Raw genomic sequence first — 17,473 nt, 5'->3', positions numbered from 1 at the left:
AAGAATGTCATGGAGATATGCTGTTCAAAGCTGCTTAAACATACCTAGTGAACCTAATCTGAGTTAGATGATTTTTAAAAAATAAAAGCAGTAATACATTAAATTAGAATTTAAAAGTAAATCCAATGTGACCTTTGAGCTACCATTCATTGACATCATAGTAACTCACAGTTCTCGACCAAAACACTTAATTCTGTTGTTAATTTTTATTTGTTTTGTAATAACCTGAATTAAAGTCTACCTCACAGTGTTGTTGTGAGAATTAAGTTATTAGAACAAAGCTGGTGATGGTTGGTTGGCAGATGTTAACAAACACATATTCCTCTGTAAGTTGACAACTAATAGAGGTTTGTAAATCTGAAAAGTCAAGATCCTTCATTGCCATGAACTCTTTCATCTGTTGTGAATTTGACAAATCCATTACTTTATATTTTTCCTTACTCATGAAACATGTATAAATTATAGATTTTTAAAGTAAAGCCTCAAAGTTTATACATGTTTTCTATTTCCTTTGAACTTCCTATCTTCAAAATTTTAACATTTTTAATTCATATTTCAAGTAGTTATTTTTATCTAATTCAATCTCATGAATTTTTAGGGAAAAGAATTTTTTTTCTTTTTGCCCAACAAAGACTGAGATTTATTTCGTAAATGATCTAATTTGCTGTTTCAAAATTTTAAAATGTCAAAAATGTGTGCTGCATTCACATTCCTCTTCTCAAAATTGTAACAATTTTTAACTTGTAAATCAAGTAGATGCTTTTATTATAGTACACTTTATAATGAGGCATTAATAAATGTCAGCAACTGGATATAGTATAAGAGTATAGAACTTGAAAACAGGTCATTTTTCACTGCTTATTAGATAAGTAACCTTGGGCAAGTTATTTAACTTGTCTGAGCCTCAGTAAACTCATCTATACAATTAGAATTCTCATGCCTTTTCAGCGGGTCGGTCTGAGAATTAATTGAATTAGCAAAGGAAAAGTGCAAAGCATATAACAGGTCTAAACCATCCATTCAGCAAGTATTTAAATACTCTGCTCTTACCTGCTCTGTGCCAGACACTGCTCTAAATGCGAGAAATATGCAGATGGTTCTTCCCTTCGTGGAACACACAGTGGGGAAAACAATTAAAAGCACACTTGCGATGATATGTGATGAGTGTTATTAGAGGGAGAAAACATTGTGTTTTAAACACACCTCGCAGGGAAACCTAACCTGAGACAGGTTGTTGGAATCAGTCAGCGAAGCCTCCCTATTGAAGTGAAACAGAACACAAGTTAACCAGATCTTAGAGGAAAAAGAACATTGCAGGTCAAAGAACAGATATCCTATAAGATACCACAGAGGTAAGTTTGAAAAGTGGTCTATCAACTAAAATATGACCTGCTGGTGTTTAATTTGCTTCATGCACTCTTTCAAAAAAAAAAAAAAGCAGTTGGGAAAAATCCAAAAATTTAACGTAAATATTCAGATTCATTACTTCTCTTTAAATATAACTTAAAAATCAGAAGCTCCTGGCTGGTGTAGCTCAGTGGATTGAGCGCGGGCTGCGAACCAAAGCATTGCAGGTTCGATTCCCAGTCAGGGTATATGCCTGGGTTGCAGGCCATGACACCCAGTAACCGCACATTGATGTTTCTCTCCCTCCCTTCCCTCTCTAAAAATAAATAAATAAAATCTTTTAAAAAAAATCAGAAGCTCAATACTGGGATCAAATGCCAGCAGTCACCTAGAGAAGTCATCCTGAACCTCTGTGCAGTTCTCCCCCAGCCCCACCCAGACGGCGGCCTGGCATTGGCAGCCACACACACTTACAGTTCCTATCTGAAACCTATCAGGGCTTTATGGGGGTTTTACTGCCTAACCTAGAAAAAAAGAGACAACTTTTTCATTTTCAATGAATAGAGCAAATATTGCTAATAAATGGTGGTGGTGGTGGTAGTGGTACTGATGGTGTAGTTAGTAGCAGTAATGGTGGTGGTGGTGATGGTAATTCTTATCATACTTTTGTCATTGTTTTCTTACTACTAGTACTATCATTAGTATTATTTCTAAAGAAAACAGTAATGCCATTTTGATCCTTAAAGCTTAATTTATGACTGTCTCATTTAGGTATCACAAATCTGCTGTATTCATACGTTGGGTATAAAACCCCTAAAGTCAAGTATTATGATTCTTAGGGGAAAAAAATTCTATTTAGGAGTAGCTCTTACATTGCTAGGATAATCTTTTAAAGGAACAGCCTTCGGACATAAATACAAGTATTAAATGAGGCCTTAAAAAAGTACTTGTAGAATATTTACTCTAGTGTAGATACTAATGAGAATCAGAAGAATATGTCCTAGCTAATAATCTGGCTGAGAAATGGTATTCTGAAAACTGCTAAAGAATATTTCCAAGGCAACATAAACTGATGCCATAAATTTAGAAACATAATCTGGCTAATACAAGTTTTTAGAGTGCCTTTACTTATATCATATAAATTGCCTCATTAGTGTGATATTAATGTTTTATATACCTTTAATAGTTTTTTTATTTCATGTGTAATGGTCACAGAGAATCAGAATGTATTTCATATCTTTGATATGTAAGATAAAGATTTCATTATCTGATTAGCTGAAAAGTCTACCTTCATTATTTGCAAGCCCCCTGAGTCATTTGCCTTGCTTAATTTGTAAGGCATTTCTATAGTGGATACTCTGCCACGTGGATTTGACCATGCCTATAATTCAAGATTATAATCATTTGTGTAATATGTCCAATTTTCTTATACAGAATGTAATTTCTCCATATATTCCTGTGTATTTGCATTATGTCTAGCTGTGCTTGATTTTACAAGTATTGTCCAGGTTAGGCTTGGATTAATGTTGTAAACATATTGTTAAATATGTTCATGCTACACATGTTGCATTGTTACTGAGTAATAAAACAATGAGGAATGGGAGTTGATAAAAGAATTGATCATCCAAGAGGAATACCAGAATTTAGCTTTATCTAAAATTTTTCTTAAACAACTCTAATAAGGAAATATTCAGTTACGGCTTTAATAAAGTGTAGTTGGGTTTTACAATACTCTATTTTAATGATAAAATATAAGAAATAAGAGTTTGGGGTTGACAGCTTGAATGTTGAAATACCCAAATGACAAACTAGTTTTATAGCAAGCAACAAATATTGTTTGAATGTCAAACTTAATTCCAAAAATTATGACCTAAGTTATTTGTAACCCACATCTGTATCATTACCCTTGGACATTCCTGAACCACTTACTGCTGCTGTCAACTCTCCTTCAAGCTTCACATTAAGGTTTCTTTTTTGTATTTACCTTGGCAGCAAGCTTGCTAAAAAACGCAAAGATGCTATGGGGAACACCCGACAGGAGATGACTCACATGGTGAATGCAATGGACCGAAGTTATGCTGATCAGAGCACTCTGCATGCAGAAGATCCTCTTTCCATCACCTTCATGGACCAACATAATTTTAGTCCAAGATGTAAGTTCTTCATTAAAATTTTCGTACATGATTTTCAAAGCTCTTTTAGTGCACTCTATGGTCAACACATCTTTTGAATAATGAGAGAAAGTAAGAAAAACAGATGGAAGAAATAAGAAAAAGGGCGATAACATTATAGAATTTATAAGAACTCATTTTCAGTCTTGATACTAGATTTACTGTAACCTGAACCTGCATGAATGTTATTACCATATCATCATAAGAGATATTCGTATATACCACTCAGACCAAATCATATGTCATTGCTTTAATATACTTGATGGCCCACATTAAATTAATTTGTGTCAGATTCATAGTTATTTTACCATTTGAGTCTTCCTTCGTGCAAGATAAAGTTTTTTGTAAGATAAGAAACATCATACATTTTCTGAGAATTATTGGCATGGGTAAAATTATTCTATCAAAATATTGTATAGACTCCTGGAGAATTTCAGTAACAAAAAATTAACTAGGGGAAAGCGGAACTACATGCTCTTTAGTGGCTGGTGTGAAGTCCAAAATTTACTTGAATTAGGGGATTGGCATGAAATAGTGAAATCCATCCATTCATCCATTCATCTGTCTATCAACTTATCTATCCCTCCGTCCATATTAAGAACTCCTAATGTTGATCTATAAAGGAGGGCTTTTAAAATATTTCTACGGAAGTACTGTCTAATGGCAGATGATTTGAATAATTACCCCACCATCAATATTAGTTAATTTCAAATTTCTGGTGAATTTTATATTTTTTCTATACCCCTGTGTTTGTTACTTAAGTTTAAGCTAAATTATCTGACTCTGTTCCTTCAAATCCTCATGTAACATTGATGCTTGACAAAAGAAAATCATGTTTACCCTTGGCCTTGTATATATGGGCATTCTGCCACAGACAGTGGAAGTGTGCTTACTTCAGTTTGGAAAACATATATAAGGGAAGATGACAATAGAAGTATTATTTCTTATACAGATTATAAACGTATGTTGTGATAAAGTTGAGAAAATAAAGTGTTTGCAGGTTGTATACATTTACCTCTTTTCAGAAAGGGAAGTTTGTTTTTTTTTTTCTTTTGTTCAGCTTGGTGAAAATGTCAGGCGTTACTGGCCCTAAATGCAGCCCATTATTTCCCTTGTTACATATCTAACCAAAGTAGTTAAAAAGGTTATAGTCATTTTTAACTTAATTTTAATCATAATAGGGTCTTTCTGATCTATTTTATTTTTATTTCACTGTAAGATAAATAATAGAAAAGAACATAAAAAATTACTGTTGAAAGCAAGTTTGCCTGAAAATATAGATGTGCCACCTCCCTAACAACTTTATTTAATAGTTAATCCATTAAGGATTTGAGAGCATGTTTGTTCTCCACACTTTTCTATGGCCTAGGTTTGTATCTTACTGGGAAGTTTGGATTCGGTAGTGTAATTATATATACCCACTCATGAACTTGGCAAAAGGGTTAAATCTGTTTCCCACAGTTAACTAAAATCAAATTTATTTGGAATGAATGAGGTAATTATTTCTCTAAGTTTTTTGCACTTGATAGATCTAAAATTCACGGGTTTCTCCCCTAATTTTATAATCTTTATAATGTCAAGTTGAATCATCCTGGCTTTTTAAATTGAGCAGAATACTGAACTATAATTATAGATACACCTTTCTTATTTTGAGATAACCCAAGCTGGAAAAGAATTTTAAGTTTTCAGGATACATTAATCAAAGCATGTTTAATAATTATATTTCTTAAGAAAATATAAATATATTTTAAAGGAGAAAAGAGAGTAAAATACTCCTTTAGGGCAACATATTCCTTCATGAGCTTTGTTTTCCCACACAGTGCCCAATGATCCACTTGTGCCGACTGCTGTGTTAGGTGAGGCCCCGCTACTTCATCATTTTTCTTTGCATGGATCACACCTCCTTGCATGGGTTATAATTTTGTCAACAGAGTTATTACTTGATGTTCAGGAAGCAGCTTGATTTAAAATATATAGTCATTGCCTTATCAGAGAGAGCAACCATGATCAACCCAATTAGTAGATTTCAAATTAGTGATGTATGCTTTTCTAAAGCAACATGTTCATCAATTCCTGGTTCTGTTAGATTGGGGCAAAAGTACAGTGGCCCACAATGTAAGATGTATGTTTATCTGTGCAGGTTAATAGAATGAACCCAAATGCACATGTGTCAGGGACCAGTGCTACCTGGATAATTTGTTTGTATGTAAGAATTTGATGGAAAGAGAGTTCCTAAATTCTCCTGATATTATAGTTACTATATAACACCTAAGACATCCTGTAATACTAGCAATAAATAAGTCCTTTTCAGATACAGTTAATTACATATTTAAGAATGGAATGAGTTTTATTTCAGTTTGTACCATATTCTTTGACTGATTTTACAGCAATGATTGATGACCATTTGCTTATATGTTCACAAGTTATACATCAGTTTTAATCCTGTGTTTCTAATGTTAAGATTTAACCAAAGAAATGTAGAAATTGCCAGAAAGAGTGTCAAAAGCTCCCAGTTTTCATGTTTTATGTATAAATTTCTTGTGAACATAAAACTTTAGTTTGTATTTTATGCATGCTTTATTATCCATGTATTCAACATTCATTTCCATTTTCAAAATATTTTGGAACAGTTACACTAACTCAGTTAACCAAAATGCACCTCTTTTTCACTAAAGTAATTATTTAAAGTTAAAATTATATATTCTAAAAGAATCAGAAAGTCAGTGTTCTCAATTGCTGATAGCGCTCTCCCTTTAATGTCCACACCATCAGAGGTATAGAGCGAACTGAGGGACCTGTCCAGGGGGCAGCCTGACCGTTTAGGGGAGAAGTCAGGAATCGTCATCTTTGGCAAGGCAGCAGCAGATGCCTCTGAAATTATCATTCTTGCTGAGCACTCAGAAGCCTGTCAGCATCCAATTAATAAGTAAAATTCAATGAAAATGTTAATAACTCACAGGAAACCATAGTTGCCTAATTGTTAAAATTGTATTACAGTAGTATGTTAAGGACGTGTAAATAGAGCTGGGGTCACATCTAGCAGTGCTGTGTGCTTGCAATATAAACTCATGAAAATACCTTTCGTCTTTTCTTTCCTATCTGTAAAGCAATATGATAATTCCTACCATACCTTTTCCACAAAATTTTGAAAAAAGAAAATGAGATGATAGATGAGTTTTTAAAAACTATAAAGTTTAAAATGTTGTGATGATAATATTCCCTGTGAAAAGGGATATTTCTGTGGAAGGAAGGCTGGAGTTAACACAATAGAGTCCTCAAATTTACTCATATAAACAGCCATTATGAATTTTATGTCACTTTGAAAGTTGAGTTGTTTAATTTCTTTAAAAAATTATTGTTTAAAAACTAAATCTCATTAATCATATCAGATGTAAAAATGATTTGTTGCATTTTTCATCATTCTTGGAGTCATGAATTTTATAGTTTTGCATCCAAGTGATTTTGTGTTTATAAGGCAATCTTGAAATCATTTCAAATATTGCTTGATATTTGTATCTATTCACTGATTTAAAAAGAGCTTAGAAACTTTTCATGGTAATTCATATATTTGTTTTTTGTGTTTTACTGCTTCTTTGGGTTAAAGTCCCTATTACTGGTAAGTGTATTGCAAAGAACTCTAGAAAACCTTTCCATCAAGGAAATACTTAAAATTATTATTCTTAAATGTGTAATAAGGATAATGCTTAGTACATGTACTCTCACTACTAGTCACATTATTAGGTGGTTTAATGAGGTGGAAATGTATTGACATTAATAATTCATGTGATTATTTTAAAGAATACTGCTCATTGTACTGCTGTGTTAAAGCTTAATGCAAAACAAAAGCATTTCATACTGGGACACAATTGTGTAAGATTTGGAATATGAGTGAATTCTGTGTTTCTCACTGGGCCTTTTACAAATGTAAATATCCTGCTGCTCCAGCAGGTGCCGTGTGAGCTCTGGGGCCGCTCCACAGAGCCCCTTAGGTGGTTGCACTTCACCTCACTGACGTTATCTGTCCTCTTCTCATCCTAAGCTGTGTAGTGTGCCCAAATTGGTGCCTTTTGGTTAAATTTACAGGAGAGATGTATAGATGCTTTATGTCAGTCTATCGGTTGTAATATTTTAGCAGAGATAGATCAACTGAGTATAGTCTCACAGAAGAAAATCTCATGAATTATGTTTGCTATCAAATGTTTGTGTATAGAGGGGTGGGCAAAGATTGAATAAAGGGCATTAATTCATTTGGGTGATTAGTTCAGAACGGAATCCATCAGGAGTGCTTTTGATTCATTGTGGTATTTTAGAAGGAAATGCAAAAAAAAAAAATAATAATGCATTCAGCCTAGTAAGACAAAGTAAAGTAAATGCAATCAAGCTAAATTATAGAAGCACACAAATCTGATTGTGGGGTTCTTTTTTTTTTTCCTCCTCCAGGAAGAAAAAATGTTTATCATGGGGACAACAATTCATTTTTTGCCATATCCTATTTGTAGAGTTGGTGATAGAACAGGCAAATGTACCAGCATTTGAAATATGTTTCACTGTTAATTAAATATCGTTCTCTACAGTATGCATTATCATTAAAAACAAAAGTTCCCCTAAGAGTGTACTTTCTCTTCTGTTAATGAGCCTGGCAATATAATGCTTTTCTCAATAACACCCCTTAAAACATTTTTTTAAAGTGGTAAGTTTAAATGTGATAAATATAAGCATGCTTTTTCTCATTGTAATGATTAGTACTATGGTCATTAAAATAATATTTATTCTTCATAGGTAAAATGTTCTTGTTTTTTTTTCTTCCTCCTTATGACAGAAAGATGCTTAAAGTTTCTTTTCATTTTAAGTTAATATAACACAATTGGGATGGGCCTACACTTAAATGTGGGTGGTAAGGGATTCAGCTGATTTTAACTAATTCATTCATTGAAATGTTTATTGACTGCTTTGCACCAGGGACTAGGAATAAAAAAAAATGACTCTGTCTCTACACTCTAAGTGTGAAGAGTTTAGTGAAGATAAAAGACCCGGAAACAAATTATTAAAATATAAAATAAATGAAATGAATGTAGAATGAGAGGTCATGAGAACATAAAGCAGGAGCTGTGTAGCTCTGCCTGGATGGGCCCAGGAAGAATTCCAGAGGAAGGACCTCCATACTTTGCTCCAGAGAAATACACTGGTTTCTTTTACACAGTAGCCAGAAGAGTCCAAATATATTAGCAATAAAAACAATAGCAACAACAACAATAATAATAAAAAACCAAGAGGTAGAGATTGAGTATGAATAACATGTGGCCTTGCTAGCCAACATAAGAGGGTCCAGGGGATGCTTCTGTAGAATGCCCGTGTCTCCCAGTCTGCAGTGTCAGGGTAAGAAGCCTTAGGGGGCTGGGCATAATAAGGCCGCAAGGGCAAGACAAGCAGCCCTGTGGGATGGTTGCCCAGAGAGAGGTTGGGTTATGGGTGTGAAGGAATTTGCTCAATTTAACCAACAATGAAATACCTCTCCAATTGACAATGTGTTCTTCTAGTCCTACTCTATACTTCTGTGAATGCAGACACAAGAAAAAAGTAAGAACCCAGCAAAATCTCCCATTATACTTTTAAAAAAGTGGATCAGCTATTTTCTACATCTCAGAGCATCTGTCTTGGTGAAATACACATAATGTACTCTAACCTCATGCCCTGAGCTGAAGTGAAAGGCTTTGTATTTATGAGGATGCTGCCCTAGGCCTCTACTATATTTCTTTCCCTTCCTCCTATTACCAGAAAGAGCTTGAGGTCTTAAGAATGTTCTTTGCATTGATATATATTAAACAAGATAACTTTGTCTTTTTTTTAATGTTCTTGAATCTGAAAAAATGCCAGATGAGAACCACAGTGCTACAGCCGAGTCCAGTCGTCTCCTTGATGTACCTCGCTACCTCTGTGAGGGGACGGAATCTCCTTACCAGACGGGACAGCTGCACCCAGCCATCAGGGTGGCCGACTTACTGCAGCACATTAACCTCATGAAGACATCAGACAGCTATGGCTTCAAAGAGGAATATGAGGTGAAAATTTCAGTACTATGTTAAATGTTATTTTTAATCGTGATACTCAGTGGAATTTAACAGATTTCCTTCCTTTAACATAACGAAGATTTGAATACTCTGTAGACACTCTAATCCTGCGTTTGAGTGAAAAATCAAGTGTGTGTATGGGGAGATTAAGTACACAGATTGAAAGACAAGGTACTTCTTGGGGCTGTATCTGGCTCTAAATACATTTTAAGAACTTAAAAATGTTGAGTTCCATAATTTACTTTACTATATTATTTAAACTCCACTTTCTTAGACCTTTTGTTTCCCCAGTCAAGAATCCACAGCAAGATCCTCTGGGTTCCACGTAATCACTACAGGCTCTATTGTTCTAGTGGCTTACACATTCGGTACTACCTTGCCTCTTTGCTTGTTAACACTCTGTTAAGAAATGGGACGAAGTCTTGTGTTCTAAATATACTAGTTGTCACTCTTAGTTTTGAGGGTGTTTGGGAAGAAAAAACAGAACACTGCAAATCCAAATGTTCAGAAGCCAAAAGAAGGAATTGAGAAATTATTCCGCCAACCTTGTTTCCCCTTCCTACTCAAACCAAAATAATCAAGATTTAAACTGCAAGGGAAGTGATTTAAAAATGAAGCGTTCCAATAAACAATGTATAGCAAAAAGGGAACAGTTCCTTTGCCACCTTTGCCTACTGAAAAATATCAGCATGAGGCAGAGAAGGAAGCTCTTCCACCACCACACATGTAACAGCATACATGCACTGCTACACATGTACCACCAGGCACCCATAGTTAAAGTAAAAGAATTCAAGCAATAATTTACTTTAAACGACCATTCAAAATACATCCAACTACATGAAGAATTCTCTAAACATTACATTTTCTTTGCCAATTACTTATATACTCAGTTTGGGAGTGAATACAATTGTCTTTGAATTTTGAAAGTTGGTTTTAGATGTTTGCCGGAAACACTATGCTGTGGTAAGGAACTAGTGAAAGGAATTATAATAGGCTGCTAGAGCTGGCTCTTTTTGTTCATTTCATGTGTATTTCTGTGTACCTCACTTCAAAGACTGTTGACTCTTTGAAGACCCTATTTCCTGTGTTGAGCAAAGTTAAAGCTCTTCTGCAAAAAGAAATTTATACCCATATTTTAAATTGCTACATATGGCAATTAAACCAGTCAACATATTCATCTGTTCCAAGATTCTTGGAGATGAAGACTTTTTAAAAATTCTCATATGGTCCCTTGTTGTAGAGACTCAGTCCTTTTCATGATCTTCAAAGAAACTGAAATGTGATGTACTACACATGATTTAATGAATAATTATGGGGGAAAACAAGTCCCCCCCCGTTATTATGCTAAAGGAAGCACGTTTGAAAAATAACTCATTAAAAAATAGTTTTGAAGTTTTTGATGCTTTCTCTACCTCTTTCTTACAAAGTTATAGCGATCTTAAATTGGAAATACTTTTAAGGTCCTTCTTTTCTGAAGTTGTCTCTTGTCCTTAATTTGAACTCAGTCCAATCCAAGATGAACAATGGGAGTCCAGCAAATAAGCTTTGTTCTGACAATAGAACTTGTTTACTACTGTAGGACTCCCTCCCCAAGACAGTGGCTATTACTACTTTGGTCTTCAGAACAGACAAACCTGATTCATGAAAAGGAATTAAATTCAGTCTGCTTGTTCCTTTTATTTTTCTAGAGCTTCTTCGAAGGACAGTCGGCATCATGGGATGTAGCTAAAAAAGACCAAAATAGAGCAAAAAACCGATATGGAAACATTATAGCATGTAAGTTCTCATAGAATTTGTGGTGAATATACTGTAAATATTGTGCATAAATGATAAACAGTAAGTTGCAATTCTTCTTTATATGGTTTTAAATTTTAAGACAATCCCAGAGGGTGTCACATTTCCTTATAAAATAACCTACTTAATATTAAAATAGCACTGGCTATTGGTAATGACATTGAAATTGTCATCATCCTTGTTAATTAAATTGACTCACACTCTTCACCCTGTGGAGATAGTTCTGTGTGATTTTATGTTTGCACACAAATGCACAGGGTGTTATTAAATGACTGAGAATATCAGAATAATTAAAAGAAAAATCTTTTCAGTGATAAATGACCTCCTTCAAACTTACTCCCTTGGAATCTGTCTGAACTCCAGTTGCTCCGTGTTATTTCTCATTAGGGACTTCTTCCTCCTTACCTCTTCAATGTGTGTACATGGATAAATAACATAATATGAAACCACAGAAGAGCTGAGGGAAGTAACATAATTTAGCTTGCAACTAGCTACTTATTTACTTTGACCATTCTTTTTTCAATTTAAATTATTTTAAAGTTTCTTATGAATACATCAGAGACTAATCTTGATGCTCAAGAAATAAGTTTAGGGCAGAGGGTCAAAATCCATTTCCTACTTCACTGGCTCATTTGCTATAAAGCGCAGGCAGAAAGATCCCAGCCCTTTAAAATCACATCTAAGAAGCGAAAATAGGAGTCAAGGCAAGTTGAGTTCCTTGGACAAGTCCATGAGATTCACCAGACACTAGTTATCGTGTCCTCTAAAAGCTTCCTAACTATGCAGATATTAGTCAGTAAAACTTTATTAATAGAATGCTATTGCAATTGTAATAAGTAATAAGACCATTAATGATCTTGAATTTCTTCAAATGAGTGGAGTCTTGGAAAATTTAGATCCTGGATTATTCTAAGTCTCTACCAGTGGCATTGTGTCAGAACAGGGGGATATTTAATAGCTGTTATTTTATTATTTATAAATTTTAGATGATCACTCCAGAGTAATTTTGCAACCTGTCGAGGATGATCCTTCTTCAGATTACATTAATGCCAACTATATAGATGTAAGTATTTTTATAGTTCAGTATGCCCAATTTGTTGGCTTGCATATGTGAATCTTTTACTTGTTATTACCTATAAAGTGATTGCTAGCTTTTTAAAATAAAGAACAAACTGTACACTTTTCCTTGTTCTACGTCCTAGTACTTACTGACGTTGTTGTGCTTTCTTTCACACCTGACTTTGGTTTGGGCTGTAGATATGGCTGTACAGGGATGTAAGTACCACTATATGTAAATAACAGTATCCTATTATAAATATTTAATGTAACTACTCTTAATTACAGTTATTACTAATGCTTACTACTAGCTTTCTCTGCATGCTTCATGTAATTAGCCTCATACAGTATATCTATGTTCATTTCTTTGTAACTCCTTTACATGTCTTAAGATCTCTTTTATCTCCTTCCCTTATCTATGTTTAGAAAAACAGGACCATTTTTAGCTCTTGACAGTTTCTTACGTACTTGAGTTTTATTTGTTGACGATTTCTGTTTCTGGCTTTTATTCTTACCCTTCCCCAAACATATGTGAGAAGCTGGATAGTATGATGTGTTAGTGTTTCTGAAATTTTACTTTTTACATTTGACTTCTGATGTGAATAATGGGTAGGGAAACTATTTTGTGGTATATGGTATTGGTTTGTGAAGTATTAAAATTACTTAGGCAAAATAATTACCAAATTGCATTTGTCAAGTACACATATCGCACATATATATCAAATCATACAAGTGAAAAAGTTTGTTTTAATCATATATTCTATTCTTAAATTTTACTTAAAAACACATCTACACATATATTCTTTGTTTAATGGAAAATATTTTTTTAATGATAGATAAAATGTTGTTTAGGAAGCAATATATTACATTACATATAAGAGGGACAGGCTTTGTTTGTGCTTCCTGGTTCAAAATCCCATTGGAAATCATAGAAATGTTATTTCATCACTCTGAGCCTCAGTTTCCTCATCTTTAAAGTGGGGGTAATGATAGTTTTAATCTTACCACTTTTTTGTGAAAATTAAATGAAGTAATTCATGTTGAGCTTTTAGCACAATGCCTCACACATATTAAGTGTTCATTAATTTTAGTTATTTTTTAAACTAATTTAAATCGAGGTGTGCATAAATTAATCAGTTCAAAATATGCATTATTTGGAAGGCAAAAGGTAGAAATATCAAGTATTACAGCATATATGCATACATTTACATCTATAAAATGTAATAAATTTAGGAGCCAACATTTTCTAATTTACCAAAAGAAAGAATATTTTTTATGATATTAAGTTCATGTTTTATAGTTATTTTGTGGATTGTAATTATTTATATTTTTGAATGAATAAATTTTATTATATTGATTAAATTTTTGACCCTCACTTTACTCTCATTCAATATTTTAAATTTACTAGACACCTTAACATGGAAAACTAAGCTCTTGGTCTATTTTTTAAAATAAAACACATTAACAGTTCTCTGACAAATTCATACTTGTTCTTACCAATTTAGTTTGACCTTGGTTTTCTGCCAAGACATAATACACTGGAGCCTTGTTATAATGCTACTTTGTGATTCACATGTTAACGGTGAGACTGTTTTATACAGCATTTCTGTTAAGACCCCAGTGTATTTTGGCTGATTATTACACAATTTTATAATTTTCCCACTCCTATTAGACTATTATATTTAAAAGATGTCTCCTGCAATTGGTAAATTTTTCATGAAAAGCAGGAGATGAAATGCTTATGGAGCTTGAAAAAAAAGTCGTAAAATACTGTGCTATGTGGGTGTATTTAGAAACAGAGAACTTCCAAATTTGCAGTAACTTAATGCTCATGTTATCAAGTTTTAGACTGGAGATTTCAGTTTATATGCACTTGCATTTGTACTGAGTCACCCACCCAAAATGTGGATAAATTGTACCCAAGGCTTTTTACTAAAGTGCTCTGGTAAATACACAACAGACCCAAAGCTCAACCCTATTATACCATTAATATTTTTTCTACTCACGATCCATTGGAATTGAAACCAATTGATAACAACTAACAGCTTGTTCCTTATCAGGAATAACTTTTTTATTGAAACAATATTAAGTCTTTAACCACATAGAGGTCTTGGCATATTAAAAAAGAAGATAAGATATATATTTTAAAACTCTTCTTTTCCTATATATGTGTGTACCTATAGTTATGTGTGTGTGTGTAAATTATTATATTAGTATCAGCACACATAAAACGGTTTTTGGCAGATTCTGGAATGTATTAGCAGAATAGGAATACTCTGTAAAATCACTGCAGGACTTTGATTTGACGCACACATGCATTGTCCAGCTCTAACATTGGAATGTTCTGTTATTTTTTTATGGTTCTAATATGTCGTTGTCCATTTGTAATGCAGTGTGTTGTACTTTTGGATGATAAAATGAGAATTGGTCTTTTTGAACACAGTTTTGCCAGGAATGAATGACTAAAGATTAACATGAAGGCATAAACATTTTAGTGAAACCAAAGAAAATCTATGAGGTTAATCCCTAGCAAACAAATCTTAACTGTGCAATATGTATTCTAATCAGAGCCCTTAAAATATTTATTTTTTTATCTTTACCTTTCAGATAACATAGGTTTGAGAAGTGAACTATGAGTTCACTACTCATTTCTGGACTTTTTACTATAACTTAATCTTAACAGGTGGTTGTCTTCATCTTTTTATGCCTTCATTCATTTATTTCTGACACTGATGTAAAATTATGACCAATTTGTTCTCCTGTTTTAGGGCTACCAGAGACCAAGCCACTACATTGCGACTCAAGGTAAAACTTCGCCTTTTTGAGTGTTATAGAACAACCAAACTTGCTTATCCCTCCATATTGGGGGGGGGGGGGGTTGTTTGTTTGTTTTTTGCAATTTTATCTGTCAATTAGATAAATGATCGTCCCTTCTGAATAACACTACTCATTCATTCATTTGTATAATACAAATTGTTTTATCTGTACAAAATATATGTGAGCATATGTATATATAAGCGTGATTTATTGATTTATTTATTAATTATCATTTTTTTATTGTTGCTCAAGTACAGTTTTTAATTACAACTGTAAGAAAAGCTGGTGGTAGTTTTTGTGACTGGGTTCTTGGTATCCTGATGTCTCAGAGTACTAGACAATAGTGCTGGGCAGCGGAATTACTTATTTTCATTGAAAGCAAGGGAAGCCTCGCCTTACATAAGGTACCTTGTTTCTGGAGCAGGCTATGAGCCTGAAATGTAATAATAGTACCCAAGGCCTGTATCGTTACAATGAGATGTTATACTATCTTCCAGCAATTTTTTTGCAAGTCAAGACTGAGACAAAACATAGGGCTAAAGGGAACCTTGTCAACTTCTTTCTTCATGGAAAATAAGAGAAGAGTAGGGGAAATTTGTTATAGTGGCACATTGGGAAATAAAAGTATCCTAACATCAACAACAAGACACCTTCAGTTATCTCTCAAAATTGGCCATGGGTTGTTAGAAGAAAAACCTGCATATCTACTGTATAAAAGAGGAAAGTAAAACAAAAGCTATATTACTCTTTGACAGAGGTTATTTTATAAGTGTTTTCACATATTTTTGGAGTAATTGAGTTTGTGTAAACTATTTAAATTTAGAAAAGTCATCCATGATGAACAATATTCTAGTTTTAGGGTAATAAGTGAAGCCCAGCAGATGCTTTGCAGTTTGGAGATTATACTGTAAGATTAAGATGTGTCCTGTATGTATGACATGTCTTCATTAACCTCTCAGCATGCACTGTTTATAAGTGATATGCATATAATTTTAATTGGCAATGTGTACTTTTTGGTTGGTGATGGCATGATCCTGTTTTCATATATATTTGAAGATGTATTGACATCACTTAGATATAAATACCCTAGAAACCAATATTTCTTTCTGAACTGGGAAGTAAAAACATAGATGGCAAATAAAACAAACAAACTTGCACATGCCTGTACTTTTACCTAGTATGACTTAGATAGGAAATGCATTGGAAGTACTTTTCGTGACATTTTGTGTTCGACCTTCAATTTTCTTTTCCATTTATTTAGTTTACATCACTTTTTAACTTACCAAATGTCTTACTAACTATCAAAAATCTCTGATAATATAATATTCAAATTAATTCTTTGCTAGGCCCCGTTCATGAAACAGTATATGATTTCTGGAGGATGGTCTGGCAAGAACAGTCCGCCTGCATTGTGATGGTGACAAATTTAGTTGAGGTTGGCCGGGTAAGAAAAAAAGTGTGTTCGTTTTTTGTGTGTGTTTGTTTCTTTGGGTTTTTTTTAAGGGGGGGGGGCTATAAAACAAGAGTATAATTTGAATAGCAAACCATAAAAAATTTAAAATAGAATATCGTTCAATTGTTTAACAAAAATTATAGTCATAGCTTATCAAATGAGTGCTTGATTCCCTAAGTGAAACTTGATTGCTGAGAAATTATTTGATTGCTCATTTATTGATAAAATAAGCTTTGATTTTCTACTGGAATCTAATTACATTGTCAGGCTTGTATATTTTTATGAGATAATACAAAGTCTTTCTCTTTAATGTGTAATATGTAAAATGATGTCTCATTTATAGGTTTTTCAAACTATTTCTTAAATTTATTTTTATAGTATTTTTTCCATTACTACTTGTCCTCTGTATACCCCCTCCAATCCCCTCTCCGCAATCAACATACTGTTGTCCATTTCCGTGAGTTCTGTTTCCTATTTTGCTTAATCCCTCCACCATCTAACCACCCCCATACCAAGAGCTGTCAGCCTGCTCTCTATCTGTGAATCTGTCTCTATTTTGCTTGTTATTTCAGTTTGTTCATTAGATTCCACATATGAGTGAAATCATATGGTATTTCTCTTTCTCTGACTGGCTTAGGATCTGGAGAATATTGTGCTAGATTTTTTAAACTGTATTTTATCTGCAACATGAAGAGTTACCACTCAAATTAAATCATATTGGTTATGTATTAGGTTTTCAGGTTAACCTATGTCTTCCTTTTTGTCAT

The 17,473-nt window shown here is 33.6% G+C and overlaps 1 protein-coding gene across 4 annotated transcripts in view; it reads left to right on the top strand.

Moving 5' to 3' along the window:
* The window catches only part of PTPRK (protein tyrosine phosphatase receptor type K), a 487,814-nt gene that overhangs the window by 450,486 nt on the left and 19,855 nt on the right, over positions 1 to 17,473 (top strand). Inside the window, exons 15-23 of one of the 4 annotated variants that reach the window (XM_045842702.1) lie at positions 3,340 to 3,500; positions 5,339 to 5,374; positions 7,123 to 7,134; positions 9,393 to 9,577; positions 11,275 to 11,362; positions 12,367 to 12,443; positions 12,638 to 12,655; positions 15,205 to 15,241; positions 16,600 to 16,697. In XM_045842702.1, coding sequence (XP_045698658.1) covers positions 3,340 to 3,500; positions 5,339 to 5,374; positions 7,123 to 7,134; positions 9,393 to 9,577; positions 11,275 to 11,362; positions 12,367 to 12,443; positions 12,638 to 12,655; positions 15,205 to 15,241; positions 16,600 to 16,697 — 712 coding nt within the window. Of the gene's footprint in view, positions 1 to 3,339; positions 3,501 to 5,338; positions 5,375 to 7,122; positions 7,135 to 7,958; positions 8,173 to 9,392; positions 9,578 to 11,274; positions 11,363 to 12,366; positions 12,444 to 12,637; positions 12,656 to 15,204; positions 15,242 to 16,599; positions 16,698 to 17,473 lie in introns of those variants that run through there. The other 3 variants (XM_045842699.1, XM_045842700.1, XM_045842701.1) reach the window with 3 other exon arrangements.

This window comes from Phyllostomus hastatus, unplaced genomic scaffold (assembly GCF_019186645.2).
Source record: "Phyllostomus hastatus isolate PE091 unplaced genomic scaffold, TTU_PhHast_1.1 phas_contig_40, whole genome shotgun sequence".
NCBI lineage: Eukaryota > Metazoa > Chordata > Mammalia > Chiroptera > Phyllostomidae > Phyllostomus > Phyllostomus hastatus.
This window is presented reverse-complemented; position numbering and strand designations above follow the sequence as displayed.